General features: G+C 39.5%; 1 protein-coding gene across 5 annotated transcripts in view; it reads right to left on the bottom strand.

The window, feature by feature from the left end:
- Nucleotides 1-9,852: 9,852 nt before the first annotated feature.
- The window catches only part of PARVA (parvin alpha), a 63,085-nt gene continuing 46,583 nt past the window's right edge, over nucleotides 9,853-26,354 (bottom strand). For all 5 annotated transcript variants that reach the window (XM_032112484.1, XM_032112488.1, XM_032112487.1 and 2 more), the window contains exons 7-13: nucleotides 23,561-23,619; nucleotides 22,718-22,737; nucleotides 21,436-21,497; nucleotides 20,682-20,750; nucleotides 18,851-18,952; nucleotides 18,004-18,076; nucleotides 9,853-14,689 (exon numbers count right to left, since the gene is read on the bottom strand). In XM_032112484.1, the coding sequence (XP_031968375.1) occupies nucleotides 14,613-14,689; nucleotides 18,004-18,076; nucleotides 18,851-18,952; nucleotides 20,682-20,750; nucleotides 21,436-21,497; nucleotides 22,718-22,737; nucleotides 23,561-23,619 (462 nt within the window). In that variant the 3' untranslated portion in view covers nucleotides 9,853-14,612. The remainder of the gene's footprint in view (nucleotides 14,690-18,003; nucleotides 18,077-18,850; nucleotides 18,953-20,681; nucleotides 20,751-21,435; nucleotides 21,498-22,717; nucleotides 22,738-23,560; nucleotides 23,620-26,354) is intronic.

Genomic DNA, 26,354 nt, shown 5'->3' with positions numbered 1-26,354 from the left:
TATAGCAATGTACATTTGGTTATTAATCTTGCTGGGATAACATTCCGGCTAGGAGGCAGTTAAACTTCTGTATTTTGAATTTGATCTTGTCTTGTCATGAAATGAATTTGAAAATTCTGTAGGTGGTATCTATTAAAAAACTTCCAGTCTGAAGCACATGATTAGCATAGGACACATGTTCTACATTGATATGCATGAAAGATTTTCTTTAAATCAGAGCACTTTAACAAGCAAATGTTCTCTACCCACACATTGGGAAGCAGGTCCTGTGGTCAGGTAGAGCACTCTGGGCTTTCTCACAGGGAAATTGTTCATGTGCATCACAACAGACTGCCATGCTTTAGGAAAACACAGCTCTGCCATGGTGTGTTCTAAATTACAGGCAGACCTCAAATGGTCTCCAGATGCCAACTCACCAGTTCAGATATCCCATCTGTCTGAATGTCTGTTGCATTTCTTCAGAAATTTGGGTACATAAAAAAAAGGTTTTTTTTGGTTGCCTCTCTTCTCCCTCTCACCCTCCTCCAACAATATCACCTCCTTTAGGATGTTAAGCCTACAAATGGCTTTGGGGGCAGCTTTTGCAAAGGAGTCCCATTTTGGATGCTGTTCTAACTCACCACAGGAAAAAAATAGTCTTTTCTCCTCCTCAGAAGAATGTAGTGTGCATTCTTAATTTTGCAATACAAAATCCATGATCCACAAACATCCCTAATGTAACTCTTCTGAAATTAATGACATGACCTCAAGAACTGGTTTGTCTGTTGATTTTAATACCAGAAAAGTGCCTCATCCAGCAAGAAAGCAGAAACTTAACACAAACTTTGGTGTGTTAGGCAGCCTCGTCACCACAGCTCTGTATTTGCTTTTGAATGGGTTTATTATCCATATCCATAACTTCTAAATCTGGATATTGCATTTGTTACTCAAAAAAAAAGAATTAGTTTTACTGCTCGAGACAGGGAGTGCTGAGACAGCTAAGTTCCAGCATATGTTAATAGTCTGACTGTCCTCATTTAAAGAGATATTCAGACTTCTAATAAAATCTTCGTTTTTAAAGGTTTCCTCGCCCAAAGTACACGTAACTACCATGTACCATTGCCATCTAGTGGAAAGGTAAGTAAGGACACAGGTTTTCTTGACTAATAGCTATCCACGATGATCACTGAGGATTATTTTAGCTAATTTGGGAAACCTCTAGAAAGTGTATTGCTGGAGTCCACACATATTTCAATGCCTGCCCTGCTCACAGGGAAATTGATACCTTCCCATTTTTCTTATCTTTTGTTGTGATAAAGAGAAGTGTTTGATTGCTGTTAGCCACCTACTGAAAAGAGGGGTTTTCTTCTGAAACAGAGGAAACTTAGCTTGTTTTCTTATCTTTGATTAAAAGTAACATTAAATAACTTAGCAGAAATACAGCATGTTAGTGGATACCCAGGGTCAATGAGGATGTATTTCAGGGACAACTGCTGTGAAAGGGGAGGTGGTGGAACAGCAGAAATAGAAATAACACTGCAGTAATGCAGTTTCTCCTTGGCTTGTCTAAAAGAATGGAATTAACGCCACTTTTTGCCATTAAAAGCATGCGGAAGTTTTGGGAAGGCTGGCAGATTAAGCAGTAAATTGAGGAGCTTCTATACAAAAACTCTAGTCAGGCTAGAAGACTCATTTCTTGTAGCCATTTGTTTAATGAGTTTACATCTGCTGTAACATTCAAAGAAGTCAGCAGAGCTCAAGTGTTTGACAGCTGCTCTTAAAAAACCCAAGGAGGGTGCACTTTGCTCATCTTCCTCACAGCCTTTAGATAAGGATGAGAAATGTTACAGAGATCCACTGGAAAGCCTCAAAGGCAAAATACACGATATCTAGTTTTACCAGATTCTTATCATTTACAGTTCACCCTAAAACTCCCACACATTTGTTTCTTAATGTCCCTCATGCTCCGTTAAACCTCACTACTGCAATGTTCCCATAGGAATGTGGCCACTTGCCAGACTCTCTCATGAACATTTCATTAATCTTCTTGGCTCTCATACAAACTACAAAACATTATTTGTTAGCAATTTAACTGTTTTGCTCCCAAATGTGCCAGAAATGTGATCCTTGCTATGCTTTCATTGAAGAATACAGGAGGATAATTACAGAGTAAATGAAAAGAGGTTTTTTACATTTAGCAAGATACAGTGCCAAGAAAGGTAAACTGATTATATCTTGTTTCTGGAATTAATTCTCATACTATCCTAGATGCAAAATCAATCTCAAATGTTAAGATCTAACTGAAACGTAGCAAAGCACATATTTAGATACAGTTTTATTTCATTGCATTACACAAATATCTCTGACTTTTTTGAATAATTCAGACCATACCATATAATCTACTTACTTCAAATAAAAAGAAAATATTATTTCTGTTTTCCGTAAGTCTGGCCTGACCTATGCCCAGTGGTGTTGAGAAAAGACAATTACTGGCTTTGCAGTAAGGAGGAAGAGTCTTGGAAAGCCTGCAAAGCTTTCCAAGCACACATGACTTGCTAAAGAGAAGGAAAGAAATTTAAAGGAGCTTCATCTTCTGCAGAGCAGGGGAATTAATTCTAGACATACAAATATACAACTTTTATTTCATAAAATGGGAAGCTTCAGAGTGGGATCAGTGGATAAAGCTGTCCTCAGGTGCATATGACACTGTTAACTAAAGCAGCAGGTTTGATCACTTAATTTCATCTGGGCTTAAAACCCAACAGTATCACAGACAGAAATGCAACTCAACTTCAAGTGAGAAGTGTAACATCTTCATTTCCTAACTTCCATAACCTTCATATGTGTAAACTCCATGGGGTTTGGTTTTTTTTTTTTTAACTAACCTATAAGAAATTCAGTTAATGCCTAAAATCCCATGTTCACTTTGTAACAATGGGACTGCTTTAAACAGTATATGTCCATGGCACTGAATGCACAGAAATGTGCATCAGCAAGGGAGGGGTGAAGAAAAGAGTGAATTGAGACTACACCCATTTAAATGGACAGGAACAGAGAATTAAAGGGAAGGGGAAGAACAATAGCACTTTTATAGGCCTTTTTGTTTCTCTTCTGACTTCTGTAAGTGCACACAAGAAACCAAAACATTTGGGAGGTATCCAAACACAGGCTCTTTTGAGGTTTTCCCAGCACATTTCTGATTTAATATTGTACTGTAATGTAATGGGCAGAGACACGGAGCCACACTCTTCATGGTGTGCAGGCACTAAACTTCAGTCTGTGTGAGCAGACACGTATTTGACCAGCACGGAATGAAGCAATGGCCACAGCCTGTTTGCTGGCTCAGAATTTGGATCTTTTCCTTGAAACAATCCTTAGGAGAAAAGAAGAAGGTATTGCAAATTATGTTGCAGGATGTGCTGGGTTGTGGCAAGAAGGGATTGTCACAGTTCTTTCAATCCTGCCTTTTAAAATTATAGCAGGAGGATGAGTGAAAGATTGTCTTCAGTGTGTCTATAGAACATGAGAGGCTGATGATAGAAATAAGAAGCTCTATCAGTTGTTACACGCAGCCAGATAAAGAAACCATTCAAAGCCCCTAATGTGGCCTGGAGAAAAGAAACAGGAATGACATAGTGTTTAAGAACAGTTTGGAAAGAACGGGGGTTTGGTGAAACAATGGCACGCCCAGCTGCATGATTTTGATGGTTTGATGTTGGGTTAAGCAACTGCCTTAACCAGGGAGAAGGGACAGATAGAAAATGAGGTAGGTGGTAAGGTACCAACAGATGAAGGGGGCTTGGGGAGCTGGGAATTTTTGAAGGGTTACAGTAGTTAGGAAAAATTTGGTACAAAGGCTCATACAAGATCTCAGGAGAGTCAGTCAAGCAGGAGATAACCAGTGGCACTGAGGAAAGTTGCTCTTAGATGGTGACGGGAGAGCTGCCGCAGCTCTTTTAGCCCTGCACCAAGAGCACTCACCTGCAGCACTGTGAGGGTTAAAAGCAGAGACAAGTCCACAAGACCTCTGTCCATATGCACAAGCCCAGGGACAAGCACATATGTAACTTGCCACTCGGAATGAGCACTCCCAGTTCAGCTTTCAACCGGTGGCAAAGCCCAGTCAGAGCAGTGAGATGCCAAATACAAATTTAGGCAAAGCTATGCTGCTGTACGCTCCTGAAAGCTGTAGGACCAGGAGTCAATAGAGTATAACTGACATAATTTCTTATTTTCATTTCATAGCTAAAAACAACTCCGGGGAACCCTGAGCACAGAGTCTTGCTCAACCCACACCATAATTGGGCTGGCTGACTGAACTAGCTGGTTGGCTAAAATTGTATTCTGATTAAATTGTAAGACTCTTTCTCCAAATGGCAAAGCTCTCCTCCCTGTAATTCCTGAGAGACCTATTGGAGAATTACAATCTAAAGAAGAAGAGAGTGCAGTGTCAGGCAGCCTCTGTTGTTCCCCTCAACAAGTTATAAATAAATATAGAATACTTACACTGCTCAGTACTAGAGAAAGCCAAGATCAAGGCCAAGTGTCACAGTCCTCCCTGAAAATAATTGCAGCATGCAATATAATCCTACATGATCCAGCAATATGTAGTCTAAATAGAAATGAACTGCATAGAACTGGATTGTGGGTGGTGGAATTGTACCAGACCTTGGGAATTTTATGTTAATTAAGAAATGCTGATTAATAGAGAATGGTAAGTTTTAATAAGCCAGTAATAAAAGAGAAATTGCGTTTAAATAACAGGCGTGTCTTGGTTCCTTGGAACAAATCTTCTGATTTTTAATTGGGAGAATTCACCTAGTGGAAAATTTTGTCTGACTTAAGACAGCAGTTTTCTGTTGGTGTTCCTGTGGTTTCATTCCCCATCCTAGAGGTCTGCCTGGGTAACTGAGCCATTGGGAAAGAAGGCTTAGAAGCAGCAGAAGTTAACGGTCTTGACACCAAAATTACTGGGTGAGGTCGTGTCACACTAGAGAAGAGAACAGAGGATCACAAGCCTCCTGGGGTTAAAGTGTTGGAGACCCAGCAGCACAAGATAGTTCAGCTTAAATTCCTGGAAGTGCTCAGAAGGCAAGTTACAGGCTTGCTAGGAAATATTTTAATAAAGGCACTGGGACTGCTGTGCCCAGCAAGATCCATCCTCTTTCTCACATCAGGGTACAAATACTTCTGCCTCCTTCTAGTAGCACAACCACACATAATGTCCTTAAGTTCAAAGCAAAGGAGAGCCCTGGATCTTTTCCATTACTGAGCATGCATGGTGATGGGAACATCCTGAGTTTTGATGCAGATTTCCTCGTACAAATATCCCCAAAGGAGGGAGAGCTGACTCAGAGTAACTTGCCCATTAGTGTCAAATCACCACATCATCCTCTGCACCCTGGTGCAGATCTACAATGCTTTCTAGATTATATAAAGGAGCTCTGTCCAATAAAGGGACATTATTGTAAGCATAAAAAAGGAATCCAGACAGGTTTGGTAATCCAACCTCAATCAGTGTTGGCATAAAAAATCCACTGTAGCAAAGGAAAAATTAAAAGCAAGGTCTAGTTATCAGCAATGGAATTTCAGAAGTTAATGCTCAAAACTTCCAACTGAGGAATACACGTCCCAGAAAAGCAGCATAACTGTTCACAGTATCAGTAGATAAATCTGTGCCCTAAATCTGCCTCCTACCACCTCGGTAACTTTCTAGAGTGATTGGGAAGTGCACATTGTAACAATTCACTGCCAAACTGCCCTTTCTTGCATGGGAGGACAGTGTCCTCCAAGCCAGAAAAATCTCTGGGTCTGGATGTGGAGCTCTGGCTAAATGAAGCTGAGTCTGCTACGTGCCCTTAATTTCCTTGCTTTGATGAAAGTGTTGATGTCACCACTTAGGCAACGAGAAGGTGAGTTAGGGCTTTATCAGGACTAACAGGCAGCAGGCAGAGCTGAAGGCAGATCTCCATTAAGTGCTCTAAGCCACTGGAATTAAACTGTGGGACTGCAGAGTCTGGGAAGTAGTGGTCCCCACGCAAGTTTTCATTTCAGAGCCCCTCAAACTAAGCCTCTCTTAAACCTGACCTTTTCCCTCCAGCTCTCCTCTCCATGCTACAGGTAACCTGGAACCTGCCAAAGTAGAAGCCTCACTTATTAGTCACCAGACAGATGGTGGCACACAGAGCATACTCCTGATTAATTTATCACTCTGGGTTAGTTTATGTCCAGCTGGCCCACCCTTCTTGTGTTATATAAGCATGCTGCAAACTATAAAGTGATCACAGAAAGATACCTTTCTCTCTCTTCCCCTCAGTCTCTCTGCTTTTATTCTGTGCTTGGTTCTTCAGAGATTGTGGTGGGGTGGGATGGCTCCACCAATATCTGAATGCCTGCTTCTCATTTGCCTTAAGAATCTCTAAAGTGTCATGAAGAAAGGTTAGTGATAAGTAAGATTCATGCTTTGATTTCTGTCAGGATTAGAGAGGGGTGGTTTTGTTTCCTTGTTTTTCTTTTGATTCTTTTAAAATTGTGTAAATACAATTAGTATCGCTTCTGTTTTGACAGTATTCTCAACTCAGTGGCTCAGGTTACCCTCCCTGCAATTTATATTTGAGGAGTTTATTTGATTTTAGTATTGCTTTATGAAGAGAAGGCACAATGACCCAATTAGAAATACGGATACTGACCAAATAATTCTTTACATGTTATCTTAAAAAAGAATGAAAGAAAATAAAAGTTTTCAGGCAGCAAAATTATGAAAATCACAATGGGAAATGCCACTTAAGACTATACTTCTACTGAAGTTCTAACCACCACAAACTTGTTTTCCATTTATCTGAATCAAGACAAGGAATATTTTCCCAAGGTATTAGAATTGTGAATTTCTTTTTTTTGTTCTTCCAGTTTGCAAGGCAAACAAACCAATCAGATTAATTACAATACTTCAACAGTCTGTCAAATAAAGCACTTCTGTCACTTACCTTTTAGGCTAGTGCATTCATGGGAATCTGTTTTTTGCAGCATTATCTCATAAAAATACACATGTAAGTTTAGCACAAACCATAAAAATGTGTTGTACACTTCAGCTAATCTAGTATCTTTCATTTCTAAGGAGGATTTGGGTGGAGGCCAAGTTAATTAAAACCAGAATAGAAATGTGTTCTATTCACATGAGTCATAAACCTCTGACTCACAATAGAGTCTGTGCAGCTAATGGGTTAATTTGTCCTGATAACAGAAAAAATTGAAGCTGGAGGTTATGACTGTTTGGAGTGAGTGCTGGTTTCAGACAGTAGATGCACAAGGTTTTTATGCAATTGAGAATACAGACCTGCTCTAATGATGTCCTTTCTGTCTATTCAACTGCTGTAACAAACAGTTCAGAAAGATCTGGAGGTACAGAAGGCTCAGAAACCCAGGACTGACGCCTTCAAAACTCTATTATTGTAACCATATGCACATGGACGTGTTTCAGCTACTGTCACATAGCGGGAAGCCTAAGTCACATGCAAGCAGCTTGTAACGCTGGCAATATTCCCCCAAGCTGGTGGCCCTGCAGCACTTCAAGGGGATTAATTCCTCCCCCAGCCACCTAGGAAAACCACACACTTACTTACCTCAGTGGCCCAGTGCTGAGCACCTACATCTTCACCACAGAAATGTGGAAATCTTTTAAGCTAACAGCCTTCTTACCTCCTCTGGTTCCTTTGCCCCTGGGGACTGGTACCCACGCCAGCCTCACAGGTCACCTTCTAGCTCCTGGTTTTTACACCACAACTTAAAGGCAGAAAGATACAGAAAGGGGAACTCCATTCCTAATCCACACCTATTGTTCCTATCATGAGATAGAGAAGTTCACAGCTCTTCTCCTGCATTCCTGCAGGACTGTGAGCCTTTCAAGACAAGGGCTGTGTCATCATATCATCATTCATGTATTCAGTGTATCATTATATATGTATTTTCTATACAAGTAGGAAACAGTCTGTGCTGTCTGCCACACCATGGCAATGCCAGAAGAAGAAGATGCTCCTCCTGTTTTCCCTCCCCAGCCCACGTGAGTAATACTGCCCCAGGCAGATTTTCTGCTCTTTGCCCAGAATGTAGGCACCAAGGTTGCACCAGCTTCCCCTGAAGCCATCTAAATTCATCCTTGGTTTTCAGTTGTAAAGTCCCCGGCATGGTCTGCCTGCATATGTTCAAAGCTGACCAGTCTCAATGGGACTGAGTAGTTCTGGTTTTAATCTGGCTAGGATCCAAAAATGAGACACAGCACTTAGTCCAGTGCTGTGCTCAGAGAAGCTCCCAAGAAACCTCCACTGGCTTTACAAAGTGCAGTGGTGTTTGCCATTCTCCTAAAACACAGCTTGGAGATGATAGGGTGCTCACCTTCCCACCAGAGCTCACCTAATGGCCAGAGGACAGGTAGGAAGCAGGGGAGGAAACTATTATTTGTTCTGCCTGAGGAAATGCAAACCTAACTCAGGCTGCAGGCTGTGTGGGGTAGGAATACCTTCTCTTGGGGCTGCTTTGACAGCAGGCCTGGCAGAGAGGAGTGAAAGCAAAAGCTCAGCAGGAACTTTGCACTGAAACAGAGATGAGTAATGTTAGTCTGTTTTCTCTTCAAAATGTGTTTGGGACCTTTAACACCTTTTGATTGACTGAAATATAGAAGCAGGCCTTACAGGAGGCCCAGAAGACACATTCTTCCCCCAGATCCCTTTCCACCTTTTAACAGCTCAATCACCAGCTATGCTCTCTCTTGCGCTCCCCTTCTGTCTCAGTTAATGTGGAGTTACTCTACACACTGAGTTGCAGCTAAGGTGTCAACAGTGCCCCTCCAATACTAAAAACACTGTTTCACCTTCATTTCATGCCTCAGGTTTCTAAAAAGGAGGAGGAATAACTCCCAACGGCTGCAGAAGGGTATTACACCCCAATCTTTTACCTTCTGTGTGAACAGTGATGAAAAAATTGAGGTAGGCAGGCCGTGACCTTCGTGTTGTACTGCAATGTTTGAAGAGCAGCAAGTCTACTTCACTCTTCAAGACAAAATCCATAAAATTCAGGACAAAAGCTCCAAGTGCATATGGTGGGGGTTAAGAATGTGGATCCTAAGCAGGCAGAATTACTTCTATCCAGCCCTGAGGAACAGACTGGGATTGAAGACTAGCCTTAAAACTCACCCTGTCTTTAGTGTTCCCTGTTGATCAGGCAGCTCTGCTTGGTGGTTTCAGCTTTACAAGCAGACCTAAAGATCAAACACCTGCTTCTGGATTCAGTCCAGTAATTCAGAGCTATAAATGTCGATCTGGAGCACTTTAGACATCTATATTTTGGACTGGTTCCAAGTTCTGCATTGAAGCTCCTGCATTAAAGGGTCACAAAAAAACCTAAGTTTATTAACAAAATAGATCTCAAAATCTTCCAAAATGCCATTATTTTCTGAAATGGACAATATAGTTTCAATCATTTTAATGTTTCACTAACATTTTGTTAGATTTGAAATTAACAAAATTGCCCAGCAGAGAATTGCATTCTATCCAGCTGCGATATCACCACTGAAGTGCTCATCACAGCAATGTTAAAAGTAAAGGTAGACTTTGCTACTTTGAGTCAAAGACTGCATTTTCCTGACCTGCTGCTGTTAATCATTTCAAACATATGTTTACATGATTGCTTTTGCCAACCCACTTTCAGCTGTCGCCAGCCCCCACAGAACATAATAATAAACACCTTGCACACCCACAAAGGGGTTACTGGGAAAGGGCCGGATGCATGGAGAGGTCTGGAAGTTTCCAGAACATAAAACACACAGCCTCCCTAATTTTTTGTCAGACAACTCATCCTTTGACCCAACAACAACATGCTGTGTTGATTTTCAGGTGCAAATTTTATTGTGGATCATAACAAAAGGTTTCAGAAAAAGCACAGGAAAAAAAATCAGCAAGAGTGTGTCTTTTACTTACAGAGTACATATATTCTGTGAAAGCTACTAACTCTGCAGTTGAAGGCAACGCAGCTTAATTTCAACTAATAATTATTTTCGGATACATGTTCAGCAAATTTTGAAAATATTCTTTCTTCTCAGTTAGTGTGATATTGAAATTGAGGACCAAATGTTTCAAGGACTCTAGCATTGTTGCAGAGTGCATGGTATTAAACTGTTAGACAGAAAGGAGAATCTCATTATTGCAGAAAGAAATAGTCACACAAAATATTTTCAAAATACATAAAACTAGCCCTTGTAAATGTTGAATGACCCAAAACCTCTTCGGAAAATCTGTGGATGCTGAGGTATGCCTAATTTTAACATTTTGGTGATGGTATCTCAATTTTTCATGTGACAAATCAAAATAAAATATCTTAATGCAAACTAATTGTAACTTTTTACAAAGGATTTCTTCAGTCTGTAATTGTACTTTGACTGTAAAGAGAAAGCCCACACTAATTCTTACAGTAAAATGACAGAAGTCTACTAGGTAATAGTGTAAAAATCTTGCAAGAGGTCTTCAAGGCACTGTTTTCTCTTTGGATGCTTGGCCATTGATGACAGTTGTTTTGGGAGGAAGACAAGAATAACAAAAACTAGACCTAAGGCTGGTATCTAGTATATTAAATACCATATATCTCTTTCTCAAATGAAATAAACTTCTAGAAGCCATTCTGCTTTACAACACTGTGGCTTGCAGTAAGGTGTCTGCTAAATTAATCTGAAACATGAATTTAAAACCAGAAAAAAAAGTAGGAACAAAAGTCAACCAAGTAGCATTTACCTCAGTCATCAAGGTCTGCTTGAATGCAACCATTCTCAAGCACTGCAACCCTCTGTAAAACAGAGGCTCTGTTGATTTCCTGCCACTGGTTCATATGGAGATGTGCCAGTGGGCAACTTTGTCCACAGTTCATTGAAGTGGATTAGGACCTTATCCAGCTCCTGCAGGTCCACTTGAATTCCTGAGCTGTGTAGCTGCAAGGGCTGCTATCCTCTGCAAGATGGAGATACTACTGACTAGGAAATGTAAAGAACTGGATATTCTACAGTCAGCTCATTTAACAGGAAACTTGGTTTGTCTGTACTCCATCAGAAATACAGTGCAATCCAATCCTGGGCTTTATGAGTGTGTCTTGGGTAAAATTATGCAAAGACTCCTTTTTACAGGGCCTGATCTTTATGGAAAATAACAGCCAGTCAGCTGAGAAAATCTGAAAGGAGCTGACCTCAAGACATTAGGATTTTAGGTAATTATTTTGACAACACCTTATTGACACACTATGAAAAATCTGTAGCTCCTCTTTAAAAAAAACCCAAACAATGTTTTGTGTGGTTGAAAGAGCACGCCAGGACCCATTAACAGGGAAAGGATGCCCATCTCCAGCCACAAAAGAAGCCTAGATACCATATTGCTGGATGCAATGGATGAATTAGAAGTCACACAAAATGGTTCTTTTGGTGGTTTCATAATGCCTCAGCAGCAGCAATGTTTACTGCTTGTTTGCTACTCAAGGCAGACCAAGAACTGGCCAGGTTTTGGTAGGCTCAGCTACCTGTGGGCCTTTATGTGACACAGCACAACAGACAGGCACATTGGTCTGGTGGATGGGATCCAAATACCACCACGAGATCTTCAGGCAGTGGCTTGGACTTACCCTACCTGGCTTTAGGATCCAGCCAAAGTGCTGAGATAGCAGTCTTGAGACCACAGGCTCTCTCTGGGACCTCTAGAGGAACTGGCCTCTCCAGGTGGCTGCTCGTGTCTTACATGAGCTAAATCGGGTACATTTAATCATTTAAAGTAATTATAAATAAACCTGGGATTGACAAAAATTTAAACAACTTCTATCTTGATATAAGAGTGAGGAAAATTCTGCTTTCAGCAGTACATCAGGGGGCACTGCTGTGTATCAAGAATAAAAGCAATGCAGGTGGCAGAATTTGGCCCAGATAACTTTTCCCTTCCCTGAAGGAAAGGGCTGGCCTACACCAACTGCTGAAAAGCAAACTGTCCACAGTAGTATTCTATATTTCTATAATATTCTGAATCAAAGCAATAAATATTAGATATAATCTCTATATTAGATTTCATATTTATCTGATAGCTATTTAAATCTACACTGTCAAAAATATAAGCAGTGACCCACTCCTACACGGCAGCATGTACTATTTGTGTGTAAGTGTTAAAACTATCACACAGATCTATATTTACATAGGACACCGTTGTCTATATAGCAGATTTTAATTTACATAAATTCTTACCATAGGATAGATAATCCTGTAAAGGTTGGATATTGTTTAAATGTTTCTACAGTTCTGCATAATTGCATTTCAGCATGAGGATTTAATCATTCTGTCTCAGTTTGTGTTTTTTAAGGGTGGAAATGGAGTCTGACAGATAAATCTCCAATAATGTTATACCAGTATCGCACAAGAAATACTTATTTTGAAGTCTAGGCAAAGAAAACAGTTTCACTGTTCACTTTATGCATATAAACCTCCTCTTTAAAGAAAATGCATTCATGAAAACAAAGGCAATCAAAATCTTTCGGCACTGTCGAAATGTAAAAGCTGAGCAGGGTCTGCAGAAAAAACATCATACATTTTTTAATTAGCTATGACAATTACTATTAGGTGTGCAAATGAAGAAGTTGCATGTTAAACATTAAAATAAGCTGAAATTGCTGCTGCTATATACATGAGAAGTTCCGTCTCAGTTTGCTCAAAAATGTTTGGTTAATTCCTATTGTTTAGCTTCTCAGATATTAAAGATACAATGAAAATGTTCATTCTCACTGAGGTCAAAATGTCCAGTTATTTCTCCCTGTAAAAGGCAAATAACTGTTGTTTTCTGTACCTCTAATTTCAGAAACTCATTTAAAAATACAGAGGTAAGAAAATATTTTAATAAAGATATTTAGAGTGCTTATAACAATCAGATAATTTCTGAGTTCAGAGAACATTCAGATACTGTCCTTTGGATTGAATACTGACTTCCCCTTGAAAAAGTTCATATTATTTCTCAGAAAAATAATTTTGTAGCCCCCCAGCAGAAGTCAGTATCACCTTACATTACAAACATTAGTTGGTGTTTACCAAGGACAAAGTAATTGCTGGAGTTCCCTCTGTGCTAATGTTGTACTGGAAAGCTCTACATAAAAAAAAAAAAAAGCCCTGGAAAACTGAAAACTATGTAATGCTTTACATCATAAGTAACATCCAGCTGCTATTGACTGTTCTTGCCAGCACTGCCTTTCTCCTGACGAAAGACTGAAGAACTGACATTGCTTTTCCTTTTACCTAAGCCAGCTCTGCCATCATTGGACGGCTGTTAACAACTCTCCCTCCTGCACTCCAAAGATTTCTGAAGAGTTATCTAGGAATCTCTGCCTAAGGATTTTTTTCCTGAGTGTGTAACCCAGGATCCCAAGAATTTGTGGCTGCAATGGAACGCTTTGTTTCGGAAGTGATCCAGGCAGTCTCTACCAGCTTCTTCTGGAAGCATAACTGGTGCTTGGTACCACTCTAAGGGAAGAATTAACTCCCATTTCCCTTTTGTGTCTTTGCTAAAGCTAAAACCAAACAGGTAACAGCTTAGAATTGGTGGTAATCAAATAAAAAAATCTTTGTAGACATGTAAAATCGCCAAATAACTTTACACTATAATGGAATCTTTGCAGATGGGAGTAGTTTTGACCATTTCTAGAAAATGAATCTCATTTTTTTGTCTTGAAGATTATGCAGCAAAATACATTCATCATAAAATCAACCAAAGGGACAGTTCTAAGTTCTGTTTAGCAACCAATCTAAACTTGCAATCTGATAATTCTGTGATTAAGCTGCCAAAATAAAAACAAGCCATTCTTCTACTTTCTAATACTATGTAATAATAGAAATATTATAGAAAAACTATATTATACAGGTGTCTCTTCCTGAAAAGCGTTCTTTGCAAAAAAGATCTCTGCCTTGAACAAAAAGAAGTGACAAGCTGCAAAGTGTACTTCTGTGGAATGCTCAATTGCATATATTGAAAGCAAAGTATCACATTTTAATAAGTCTGAAGGAATGAGTAGCCACTTCAGTTTGTACCCAGAAAATGAAAGCCTAATAATAGCACTGGAACTATATATTCATCAGGCTAAGTTTCTTCTTTTTAGCTGTCATGTGAACAGGTGTATTTAGCTGTTTCTCCCTATGCACATTCCTCACAATTAGAATGGAACTGTCTTATCATGCATAGAAAATATTCTTCCCCTTCCCAGATTAAAAAAAGATATATGTAAAAATTATTAAAGTACTCACTACAGAATATTCCTATGATTGGCTCCAAAGGCTGATTTGAATTTAACTTACAAAAGTTTTTTTATTGTTGCTTCACCTATAAAAAACAGTGAAGACAACCGAGACATGAATTCTCCCAGAATATACCCAAATACCTTCCTCCAAACCTTTTTTTCTTTATAAGTTGTACAGTTTTAAATCCACTATGAAAATAGTAATGCCAGAATAATCAATTAGAAGTTCTTCAGGTAAATGGTTTAGCTCCTTTCAGGATAGAGGTGCAGAGGAATACTGAGGAAAGATATGCTAGTTATGATGCTTTTTTTGTTAACACTCCTTTGTGACCCAAATCAATTCTTCACTCCACGTTCCTGTATTTGGAAAACAAATTGTACAGTACTCTCAGCGTAGACTTCAAGTCACAATTTACAATATCTAGAAAAAAGACAAGGGAAAACAAATTAGTAACTTTATTAGCTCCAAATGTTTTCCAGAAATAGTGTCTATTCTCTACTCCCTTCCCTTGCTCACATTAATGCCCACGAACATGAGATCACAAGGAAAGCAAAAAAGAGTAGAAATATCAATAAAATACAATTTTCAAACTGGCAACTCAAAACTTGGTGTTCTAACCACTTCTAGTCAGGGATACAAATAGCTACTGCTGCTGATGTTGAAATGCAACCAAGCTCAGATGCTCCTAAGTCAAAGAGTGCCCAGGATTACATATACTTATATGACTTCATCTTCAGTCAGTTGTGGCTGAAAAGTAATGATTTTGAAAAAAATCATCAGGCAGGAACCAATGGAACCTTCCTCTTATGTAAGAATTGTAGGACTTGGCACATTCTGAGCTGCAACATCCTTTACTAGGCCTAATTTCAGCAAGATAGCTAGAGGCAAGTTTAAATTTTCCAGAGGACCTAAAGAAGCTAGGTGTACAAGTGCTCCTCGAACAAACATCTGAAAATTCTTGGAGTTAGCTGACATTCATGGCTGAAATCAGTCCTCAGAAACCCAACATCTAAAGTAAAGGATTTATATGAAACAAAAAGCTAACGAATACCTTCTGTTTCAAAGAGCAGTTCTTGAGAAAGTCAATATTATTTCACAAGAAAACTATAAAACAAACTGACAAGTACTACTGCAGCACTCTACACTAGTGCTTCAAGGAATAGCCAATCTCAAACAGGGACTCAGAATTGCCCTCAGAAAGAGCAGAGGGGATTAGAATTGTCCTGTCTCTTTCTGTTGAATGCATTGGAACTCGAATTCCTAACTTTGGTTTTTGGAATTGGCCAAAACCTCCAAGTAAGTCCAGTAAATGGTGGATGTAATCATCATTAGCCATTATATTTATCTACACTGATGTTTCTCATAGATTGTGAAGGGGTCACACTTTGAATAATTAATCCAATCAAACCTATGCATGGTGTCCTGGCTACATGGCAAATTTACATCCGTGGACAAAGGGTGCAAACACTCAAGCCTAGATTTTATGCTGAGCCTATGCACGGTCATGAAACCACAGCCAGCATGGGTTTGTGGCTCTTTATAAATCAGATGAAAAATGCTTGGTATAAAACGAAGAGGAAATGCCAAAAGCTGCAGGAAGGGTGCATTGCACCCACAATATCCCGTTGCAATCTGCATTACTGTTTGCATGTAACGCCAGAAGTTTCCTCCTCCAGGCCAGCAGCAAGGTGCAGAACAACTTTTTTTCCAAATACAGAACTTCTATTAACAAAGAGGTAACTTTGTTAGGTCTTTGCAAAGATGCAAAGAGACTCCACCACCACCACAACAGAATTCCACAGAAGGGCTCAAAGTAAAAGAAGCATTCTCCCAAAGAAAGATGGGTTATTTCCATTGCTTCACAGGTTTGACCAACACGTGTAACATTTTACTGGTTGCAAGTTTCTAAAAGAGAAACTTGAGTTTGGCTTTGATGTACACATTCCAAGGAGTAATCTGAAAAAGCTCAAACTGCAAATGAATTCATTATAGACTCAGCAGATTAATGCTCCAGCCATTTTTAAAGTAAAAGGTCACGGAAAGCTTTTTAAGACCTTTTCAATTATATTGCAAATAACCCAAATAAACTGTTCACCCCATAAAAATCATCGGTTTTCATACTCATTTATTTAACTGCATTCTTTTTTTTTCCACTAAATATGTTTTTCATATTCTAAAGCACTTTTCAGCATATTTTTTCCTCAAGAACCTCAAAGAAACAGTGTAGGAATTTAAAGAGTATTTAGTGTACACATTTAGGGTAAGATCCTTTTCAATACTCTTTTGCTCACTGGAAATTTTAAGTACAGGCATTGTGCCCAATGTAACAACACATAAAACAGATGTGTTTTTCCATTCACATTGGGCAGGAAGTTTCATATTAAGCATTTCAATAATTGCACAAGAAATGTCTTATATATGCTGAAATATCCTTATGGCTTGATTTATACTGGAAAAATTAGCTGTCCCCTAGAGCAATAAATACCTGAAAAATTAAATGCCATAAGAATTTTAAACCTCCACAGGGAGTAAGGGATCACAGATACTCTGTGTTTTACTTGGATCCCTCGATTTCACTGTTTCCCCCTTCTCACTTTGACTATTTCAAACATAAAGGTTTGTGATACACTCACCAGCGGTTTAGTTAAGCATGACTGTGGATAAGAGTTCAAGCAATCAAAAGAAGCGGAAAAAATAGGCTGGGCAGGTCCAGGTTTAATGCACAGGCTCAATCCTGAGATGTACTATTTTGTGTGTGAGTGTCTCTGTGGCTGTTACAATCAGGAAGTTGGGAGGGATGGAAAAAATCCTGAATGGAGCAGAACCTGATTCAGCAATGAGTGCCTGAATCTCCAGGGAGTTCTTACTGTTAGAAGCAACACTCTGACATTAGCTTATGTCAACTCCTCAGGGAATGACAATCCAATATTGTGGCAGGAAGAGACTGTGAGCACCATATAATGTGAGTCTGAAATTGGTCTTGGAAGACACAGCCACGTTGATTATTATGGTAGGTAACCAGCAGGAGCCCAGATACCATTCTTGGTAGGAAGAGTGGAGCTGCACATCCAGCTCCTGCATGGTAAGAAGTGGTAACTTCTCACAGGAGGAGCTACAAGAAGTACCCATTAACCTGGTGAATCAAGGGTTCTGTCTCCAGCCCGAAAAGCTGGATTTAAACACTGTATGTATATGAACAAAGAGGAGTGGAATCCTGATACTGCTAAGGTCACCAGCAAAACCTTTATCCTCCCTGAAGCACATTCTATTTCCAGCCCCCAGCTCTATATCTAATTTAAGTATGCATGATTAGGTCCTGCACTCAAAGGCAGTTATGTGAACATTTGAAATTCTTCTTCCACAACATCTCCCTCTTTTTTGAAAAACTTGTAAATTACACTGGAACACTTGAAGTTTAGTATGAAAATGTGAGATGGAGGAAAATGAAGCAATTGGAGCAATTCACTTCTGCCAGTGACACCAATCACAACGGTGTTCTCTTTCTTTCAGGGAATATTGGAGTATTACTGCATATGTTTGGCCAATGAAGAAAGGAAGCATTGCAACATCTGAAAAAGTGCATTTAAAATACAGAGTTCCTTGGCCACTACAAAATGAACCTTGCCTTTTGCTGTTGGATTAATTTATAATCTTCATCTAGCCATACCATAACCTTGTAAGATCTGGACCCAACACAAATTTTGAAGCAGATACAAAAAAGGTAGAATAGGTACCTTCTGGTCTTGGCTTTGGTTTTTCCAATCCACCATCCTGCATGAGCTCAAACGCAAAAGATACATTGACGACCTAGCAATACAATGAAGGCAGTCACTGTTGTGAACTCTGTATAGTACAAATAGTCAAAACAAGACATATTTAAAGCTGCAGACCCAGATATTCAGAAGGAAAAAATAGTTAGGGCTCTGTATATCTGGTCCACGGAATCCAGACAATCCATTGTTTTGCTGTTTCTGAGTGATGGTGGTTTTAGAAATATAAAGGTAATTGAAAGTTAACATGAACTAACGTAACCCATAATAAAATTACTTACAGGTAAGAATACCCCACCTCCTGCAAGCTCAAAAATTGGAACATGATGGCCCCTGAAGTGCTCTTGTCTTGAACAGACAGATGAATTGCCTGGATAGCTACAGACACTGACGTAATGTTGGTCTTAAATTGACACACTGTACATATATGCCTTTATGTTTCCAAAACCCATTAAACCTTTCCAGCGTTAAATTCTTGGATTTTGGACACACAAAAAATCAGTTCTGTCATCAATGCTTGTGTGTAATCCTATATACATTAATGAACAGTAGGTCTTGTTCAATGACAGCACCACACAATGGCTGCCAAAATCTGTAACACTTGCTAACCACCCCATCATTAATACAATTTTCTGTTTTATTCTGGGTAAGTACTAATACTAATTTTTTAAAATACTTGGAAATGGTTACCAGTACAGTCCTTTCTTGATTTCAGCTATTAGCATCAAACTTATGTGGAAAAGTTGGTGTTATCCTTGTACAACTAGACATATTTATGTTTGTTTTTGACAGAAAAATGCAATCTAGTTACCTTTTGTTCAAAACTATCGGGAGTCAAGAAAAAGCTGTGCAGAGGAACAAAATAGCCTTCCAGGAGACCCATAAGCAGGACTAAGTACACTCCATCTGCAAACTGTGAAAAAAAAAGTTTCTCAGTACATTTTCTGAGAAATATCTCATTGCTCTTCTGATTGAACAAGGTATGTATTGTCTAATGCAGAACAGGCAACAAACTACTAAAAAAATATTTTAAATTGCAACTAAAAGATGCCATCCCACTTCTTTGATTTTATTTATTTAGTTAAATGCTATGTCTAATTTTAAGTGTCTGTAATTACAGTGGAAGGTATCAAATTGCTATAATATATGTTCATTTCTATCTGAAAAAACAGCGATGTCCATAAGAACGACATGGATCTCTTGGAGCGAGTCCAGAGGAGCGTGATGATGATGCTCAGAGGGCTGGAGCACCTCTCCTGTGGAGAGAGGCTGAGAGAGCTGGGGTTGTTCAGCCTGGAGAAGGTTCCAGGGAGACCTTGTAGCACCTTCCAGTACCCAAAAGGGGTACAAGGGAGCTGGAGAGAGACTTTTTACAAGGGCACAGAGTGACAGGACAAGGGGGAATGGCCTTAAGCTGAAGGAGGGCAGGTTTAGATTGGATATTAGGAAGAAATTCATTACTGTGAGAGCAGGGCACAGTGGAACAGCTTATGGATGCCCCATCCCTGGAACTAACCAAGGCTGGATGAGGCTCTGAACAACCTGGTCTTGTGGAAGGTGTCCCTGCAGGAGGGGTGGCACTGGATGATCTTTAAAGTCCCTTCCAACCCAAACCATTCCATGTTTCTGTGGTTTTGTCACAGGCCTCTCACTCCTACCCCAGCGGCACCAGGTCTATTAGCAACCCATCACCTTCCTGAGCTAGGTAATTTTCTTTTAATTGATGGAAATACAACCTCTCATCTTAGGGAATACTGTTTCAGATAAATGCTTAAGGAGTTTCCAGGTACATTTGAATAATGTTTTCCCCCAAAGTAAACAATGCAATAAGCAGAAATAGGGAATGCCCTTTTGAAAGCCTTTACACATTATTTCCATCCAAATCTTAATTTTATCTTTGAAAAACCTGTATCAGATTGGTAGGTGTTTAAATAAAGCAGAGATTCTTAATAACATGAATCAAGACATAAAATAAAGCCTGACTTGAAGACACCTGGGGATTTTTGACAGTGCAGATCCCATCCCTTCCTGCCTGATCCCGTAATTTTCTTATGATAACTGCTGCAATTGTTCACATGGGGAGGTATTAATACAGCAGGATTAAGCTTTTCTTTTAGCTTCTTTTCAGCCAATTTAGCAGACGAGAGCAAGAAAGAAGAGCATGTAGCACATTATTTCTGTGGTGCAATCAAGCCTGCAGCCCAGCTGTACAGCTGCCTATACACTTGAGTAGCTTTACTCTCCAGAATCCGTGAATTCTCCCTGAATAGAGCCATTGTAATCCCATGTGGCTGCGTGGCTGTGGAAAGGTGGGCAGGAAACAACTGCTCAGCCTGACGCTGGAGCAAACCAAGCGGACAGAATTCTTTCCGGACGAAAACAAGCAGGTTCTCCTTACAGCACTTGGCAGCACCCAGAACATAGCATTTGTTAATTAATTTTTAGGCTAATGAAAGTACAAAACTGTTATAGATGCTTAATTGGTAAGGACTTCTTCATAAAAACGTGTTTAGAAATGAAGGGTTTCCTCCTGAAATAACATCTTAGAGCTCATTCAATAAAATTTCTGGATAAAGCTGGGGACACAGTGCATAACGTAGTGCAGCTACCTCTCCCCTCTAAGAAAGGCTATAAAACTCTACCTGCGTGTCCAGTTCAGTCACCTCCAAATTCAGTTTATTCAGATGCTTGTTCACAAAGGTGATGAGAGTCTGAAATATGAAAACAGTGCAATGAAGGCCTATTCAGCAGGGCAGAAGTTCAACACCAGCAGTATGAACTCCACTCAGAAGAGAATTTGCATGAGTGAAGAGACTGCAACACAACCTCCAAGTTTTAAAACTGAAATGTGACATTAAAAATTGTTCTTATTTTTTACAAGAATGAAGAACAGAAATAAAATGAATGTGATATATATGTATATATATATATATATATAAAAAAATACATTGTTATAACACAGAAAACCCCCAAACTTATAGCAGACTATGGGGAAGTAGGCAATTGGACTCCACTCAAATCTGACAACAGCCAAAATACTCTAGGGTCAGACCTCTGGCAGCTGTAAACTGGATATCTCTTTGGCATCAGTACAGCCAATGTACCAGCTGGGTTCTACTCAACATACATTTTGTGAGAACTTTTCTGATGAAAACTTTGATAACTATACGTTGTTTCGTGTTCCAAAGTTAAGTTCATGCTGCTAAACATTAAATAAAAAGTAACACTACAATCATGACTTTGTGTATTTAAGCATAAAGCTTAATTGTATTTAATGTATGCAAAGCACGCCAGTTATACATTATATCCACACACACTCACCACATACACACAATCTGATACACACAAGCATGCACATGCACAAATTATGTATTTTAAAAATAAAAACCTTCCAACCTTTTTCACTACATTGAGCTTGTCTGGAGCATGGTCAAATAAAGTGTCGAATGCATCTCTTTCTGAAAAACATTCAGTGCCATTAATATACTGAGCAGCAGTTGTTCCAGTGCAGAATAAACACTTACTGAGACACATACTCATTTGAGACAACACAGTCAGCAAAATGTTTCAATATACTCTCTGTATTCCAAGTACCAAGTAGTTTGCATACTTCTCTCTTGCTGCAAGCTGCTAGTAACTTATTCTCTATTATTCACAAAAAAGCATCATTTTCAGGCAGGATCTGGATTACCTAAAGACTCTGTTTCTCAAAAATGAGGAAAGAATAGTATCTTTACGCATAAAATCTTAAACAGACACCTAAGTAACCAAATCATTTTCTGCAGAAGAACATGAATTTACATTAGTCACTACACCTACAGAGGATTTTCCCCATGGGCCACTGACTGCATTATTAAGCATCTCAAGCAGGGTTGTGGTTACACATTTGCAGTACAATCCTTTCTATAGATGCTTCCGGCCATTCTCATATGCAATTTAGGGCACTGTCAGCAGGACAGGCAACCTAAGGTAGCGTGACTGGAGTGCTACTGTAGTCACCTTCTGAAGGAAACAGGAAAATACATATAAAAGGCACCAAAGCCTTTTCTGAGCAATATCTGTTTTGACAATCACCTGAATGACAGCAAATGACTCAACAAATATTCATATTCCTCAATTTAAAAAATCCCCAAAAGCTAGAGTAGATCCAAAGGCATTTGTAGAAGGCAGACTTTGTACAAAGCAAGACTCAGGTGAGTGTTTTCTGTTGGCCAGGCACTTGGCTATTCCCAATCCTGGCAGTCAGACACACATGGCACAGGTCCTTGCATGGTGTGCAGGCCTGCTGAACAACGACTCAACATCTTTAAAGAATAAAGTAGGTAATGGATGTAAGAATATCAACACATTCACCAGCTGGTTCATGATAAGATACCACTTCACATCATGCTGGGAACTCATGACCATTAATACCACTGTTATGTTCTGGAGGTTAAACCACAAAGCACCTGCAAATTAACATGTGCTGAAAAGCAATGAAATGTGTTTAAAAGATGGGCAGAGTGATTTTAATGGTTTTTTCCCCTTTTATTAACTGCCACAACAGCCTGTGGTGCATATTTGCCAGGGCAATGTGAAATCCTCTACATTCTTGCAATTTGATCAAAGTGACCACCCACTGCAGAACTCATGTACACTTTGGCTGCCCCAGAAAGAGACAATAATCAAATGAACTTACCATGCCTGCCTGATAACGCCCTATGGAAAAAACAAAGGAAAAGAACAACACAGTTACATATCATTCACTTGCAGATATTGTGCTGCAAAAGAAAACAGCATACATGGTAAGATCTTCAGCTTGGTGAATACTGGAGTAGATTCATGGAATTAGGAAAACCTTCACCAAGTTACTCCAGCTGAGGATCTGGGTCAGTCTGGAGGCCATCAGTATCACATCTCTTGGCTTCACTAAAGTCTCACAGGAGGCCAGATCTCATACTCCCTACTTTGAACCTAATCAACACATCTTGCCTGAGTAAAGGCTTTTTCACGTTGATTTAGTGAAAACTTTTCCCTCTGCTTTGAAGATGCATCTACCACACCAACTACAATACAAATCCAGCCAAAACAAGACTTGGGCTGGGTTCTTAAGGACTGCAGCATTTTGCTCCAGTTGATCCTTCATATAACTACCACAAATAAATCCATACAGATTAATAGTAAGTCAACAGTGCAGCTTCTCTCCATTTAATTAGAAACCAGAATATTCTGCTAGTGTTCTCTTCTGGTTTGGAATAACTTTTCTCTTATAAAATGTTCAGTGAGATGGCACATACAAGGCTTACCTCATTTTACACCCCTAAAGTCCTGCTTTTAATTCCCCACCTCTCTATTTCTTCCCCCTTTTGTATTTTTAGATGCTTGTTTGCAGCTCTTGAAAAGGCTAAAATACAGTCACTGGCTGATGCATCATCTTCCCTGGAACCCCAATACTGAAATCTAAATATCAGCAAATGTTTGAATTTCTGAGACACATCTGTGTTCAATTACTGAACTGCTGGCCAAAGTGGTGTTGACATACTCAGTGTTACCAGTTATTTCCTCTTGGATTTGTCGAGACTGGAGGATTCCTTCTCGTTTCTGGAAAAAGTAAAAAAGTGACATTTTTCTCAGCAAATGCTTAGGGTACAGTAAAAATTTGTGATCTACAAACACAATTAGATAAGAAACCTGCAGAGTAAGAATTTTCCTTAAACAATTTTTCAGTAATATATTATTTTACCTTGCAAGTATTTCAGAGAACTCTTTTGTACATTAACAAGAAACCTGAAACTCCACCTGTAGAAGGAAGTATTTCTTTTCCTTTCTCCATTGTTCTTAATTTACTTTTCTTTTAAAGGCCCCAATTCAGCGAGACATTTGAAACACCCAAACACATATGTAAGTATTTTAGTAGAGGTATGTCTAGGTGTGCTGAATTAAGCCCTGTATTTCAATGAACAGCTTGGCAGATGGTGCCCATGCTTCTCTTTTGCAAAAATCTTGCTCCCAGGCTATTTGTTCTTTCTGCACTGTTCACACTCTATCTTTTTTTTTTGTCTCAGTGTTTCCTTTCTCTGCAGACAAAGAGCTCTACTGGCTTCTGACAAACCAAAATGGAGCTTCCATTCACATTCCCATCCTGCCTGAGCACTGACTCTGATGCTCTTCGGATGGGAGAAGCCCTTCGTTCCTGGTGCCTCTGTCCGGAGGCTGTGCCCAACGCAGCAGAAGCCAACTCCAATCACTGCTGTTTGAATCAGCTGCAAAATGAAGCACTTGAAGAGTTTGACATTGTTTCCAGTTTACTGATCACAGTCATCTGGGGCCCCTGTAAATACCACACATATGTTTTGCCTCTCTTTGTGTTCTCTCTGCCAATTCTGTTCTCTGGTATTACCAAAATTTTGCAGTACAGAAAGTGAAGTCCGGCAAATGCTGACAACTCCATTTAAAGTCTAGACATTAGGCAATTATTCATGATTCTTCACTCTCTGCCATACAAAGAAATGAGAAAAGTAGATTTATGCTGATCCTAGACTTGTCTTCTATGTGGAAAAGAGAAAAAGAAAATAACCTATTAGGAAAGTCCTTCATGGCATGTGAATTGGGGCTGCTGCTTTTTCCTGCCTTGGAGAAGACAGCACATCCCTACCTGAGGCAGTCCTCGGTGTATGATGTGCTGAGGAGCTAGCCAGGCTTGAGCCTATTCCTTCTACACTGCATTACTAAAATATATCAAAAATGTATTTATATCTGCAAGAAAAGCTGAACATGGCCCTCTGGGTCACTCTAGACTGGCACTTGGAGCAATCTGAACTGTCCTTTCAGCTAGATGACAGTTTCAGGGGGTTTCCATGATATATTTTAAAGTCCTGTTTCTAAATATCTTGCACACGGTAAAAAATGCATTCAGGGAGGACCTCTGAGCGTTTAAAAGAGGTGTTACACACTGAGAGAGGGGGCACAGAACAGCTGCAGAGGCATTTCCTGTCACACACCTTGAAAGTCTGAAGAAAAATGACATAATTTAGGGCTATCTTCACTTTCAGCTTGTGTAGACAGCAGTTAAGTGCTGTCTTCAGTACTAACTGAAGTAACTTCAAATTACAATCTAGTTCATACTAGCTCAACTTGGAATTCCACTCTGTTTGGGATTTTTGTTTATCTTTCCCTTTGCTGCAGGGTGAAAGAAAACTTTTATTTCCTCCTCATGATGACTCTGACATGCCAATGATGCCTTCTGCAGCAAGAGCCCTGCTGCTCTCATCTCCTGGAGGGGCTGAGCATCACAGCAATGCCATCTGTAGTTTTCAGTGACCAGTCTGGGGATATGGCAGCAGAAACAGGTTTCTAATGCTCTACACCTTCTCTCTGCAAGCACACAAAAACTGCCTGAAACATACTCCAGTACTGATATAAAAAATATTTCCCTTTTTGATAAACTGCAGCTAATATATTAAAATTAAAAAATCTGCACCTTGATCTTGTTGTTGATACAATAACAACAAAAACAAACAAAAAACCCAAACCAAAATTATGCCAAGCCCTAGTTTTGTGTCTGGCACCTGACCACGAACATTTTTGGGACTTCCACACTGCCCAAATACAACATGCATCCTCTGGACACTTATTTGACCTGCACATGTCAAGACAGACCTTCCTATACTTTCAATTTGTAAAAAGACTGGTGAATTCCCAACGGAATGGACCTTAAAACACTGGTCTAAGCACCTTCTCTGAAGGCTGCTCTCATACTTGCACTTTAAAAACTCTTCACCTCAAAACTGACCCTAACACTGATGTCACCTGTTGTGACCTGTTGTACTAGACAGAGAATGACACAATATTCCTAAAAATACAGAGAGGTGCTACTGAGGACTGAAAGACTGTCCAGCATGTTCCTTAAAGGCAACAGTGGCTAAAATTGAAACAACAAACTATAAAAATCAACATCAACTATTTGAAAGTCACTGTGAAAAGAGGCATGAATTAAGGTTCCCCATTAAAAAGAAAAGCTGGACATGCATTCCAGTGACAACAGAAGACCTTAGTGAACAGGCTTGGCATTTTCTTCCCTCACAGCTGAAAGACTTCACAGAAGGCCCTGAAGATATTCCTAATCACTTATCATTTAAAATTGGCAACTACCCTTAGAACAAAAAAAACCCCAAAAAACTGAAACTTGGGTAGTACATCTGGAAATAGAGATCTCTTCTTATCTCCTTTTGTGTCAGCATTTTTGTGTAACTGAGGGCCAACTACTTAATTTCCCCCACAAAGTCCCAGTCTGAAAAGCTTGCCATTATTTGGATGGCTTTTTGCCTATGCCTTGT

Source organism: Corvus moneduloides, chromosome 6 (genome assembly GCF_009650955.1).
Source record: "Corvus moneduloides isolate bCorMon1 chromosome 6, bCorMon1.pri, whole genome shotgun sequence".
NCBI classification, from domain to species: Eukaryota; Metazoa; Chordata; class Aves; order Passeriformes; family Corvidae; genus Corvus; species Corvus moneduloides.
Note: the sequence above shows the minus strand (reverse complement) of the source record. Positions and strands in the feature narration are given on the sequence as shown.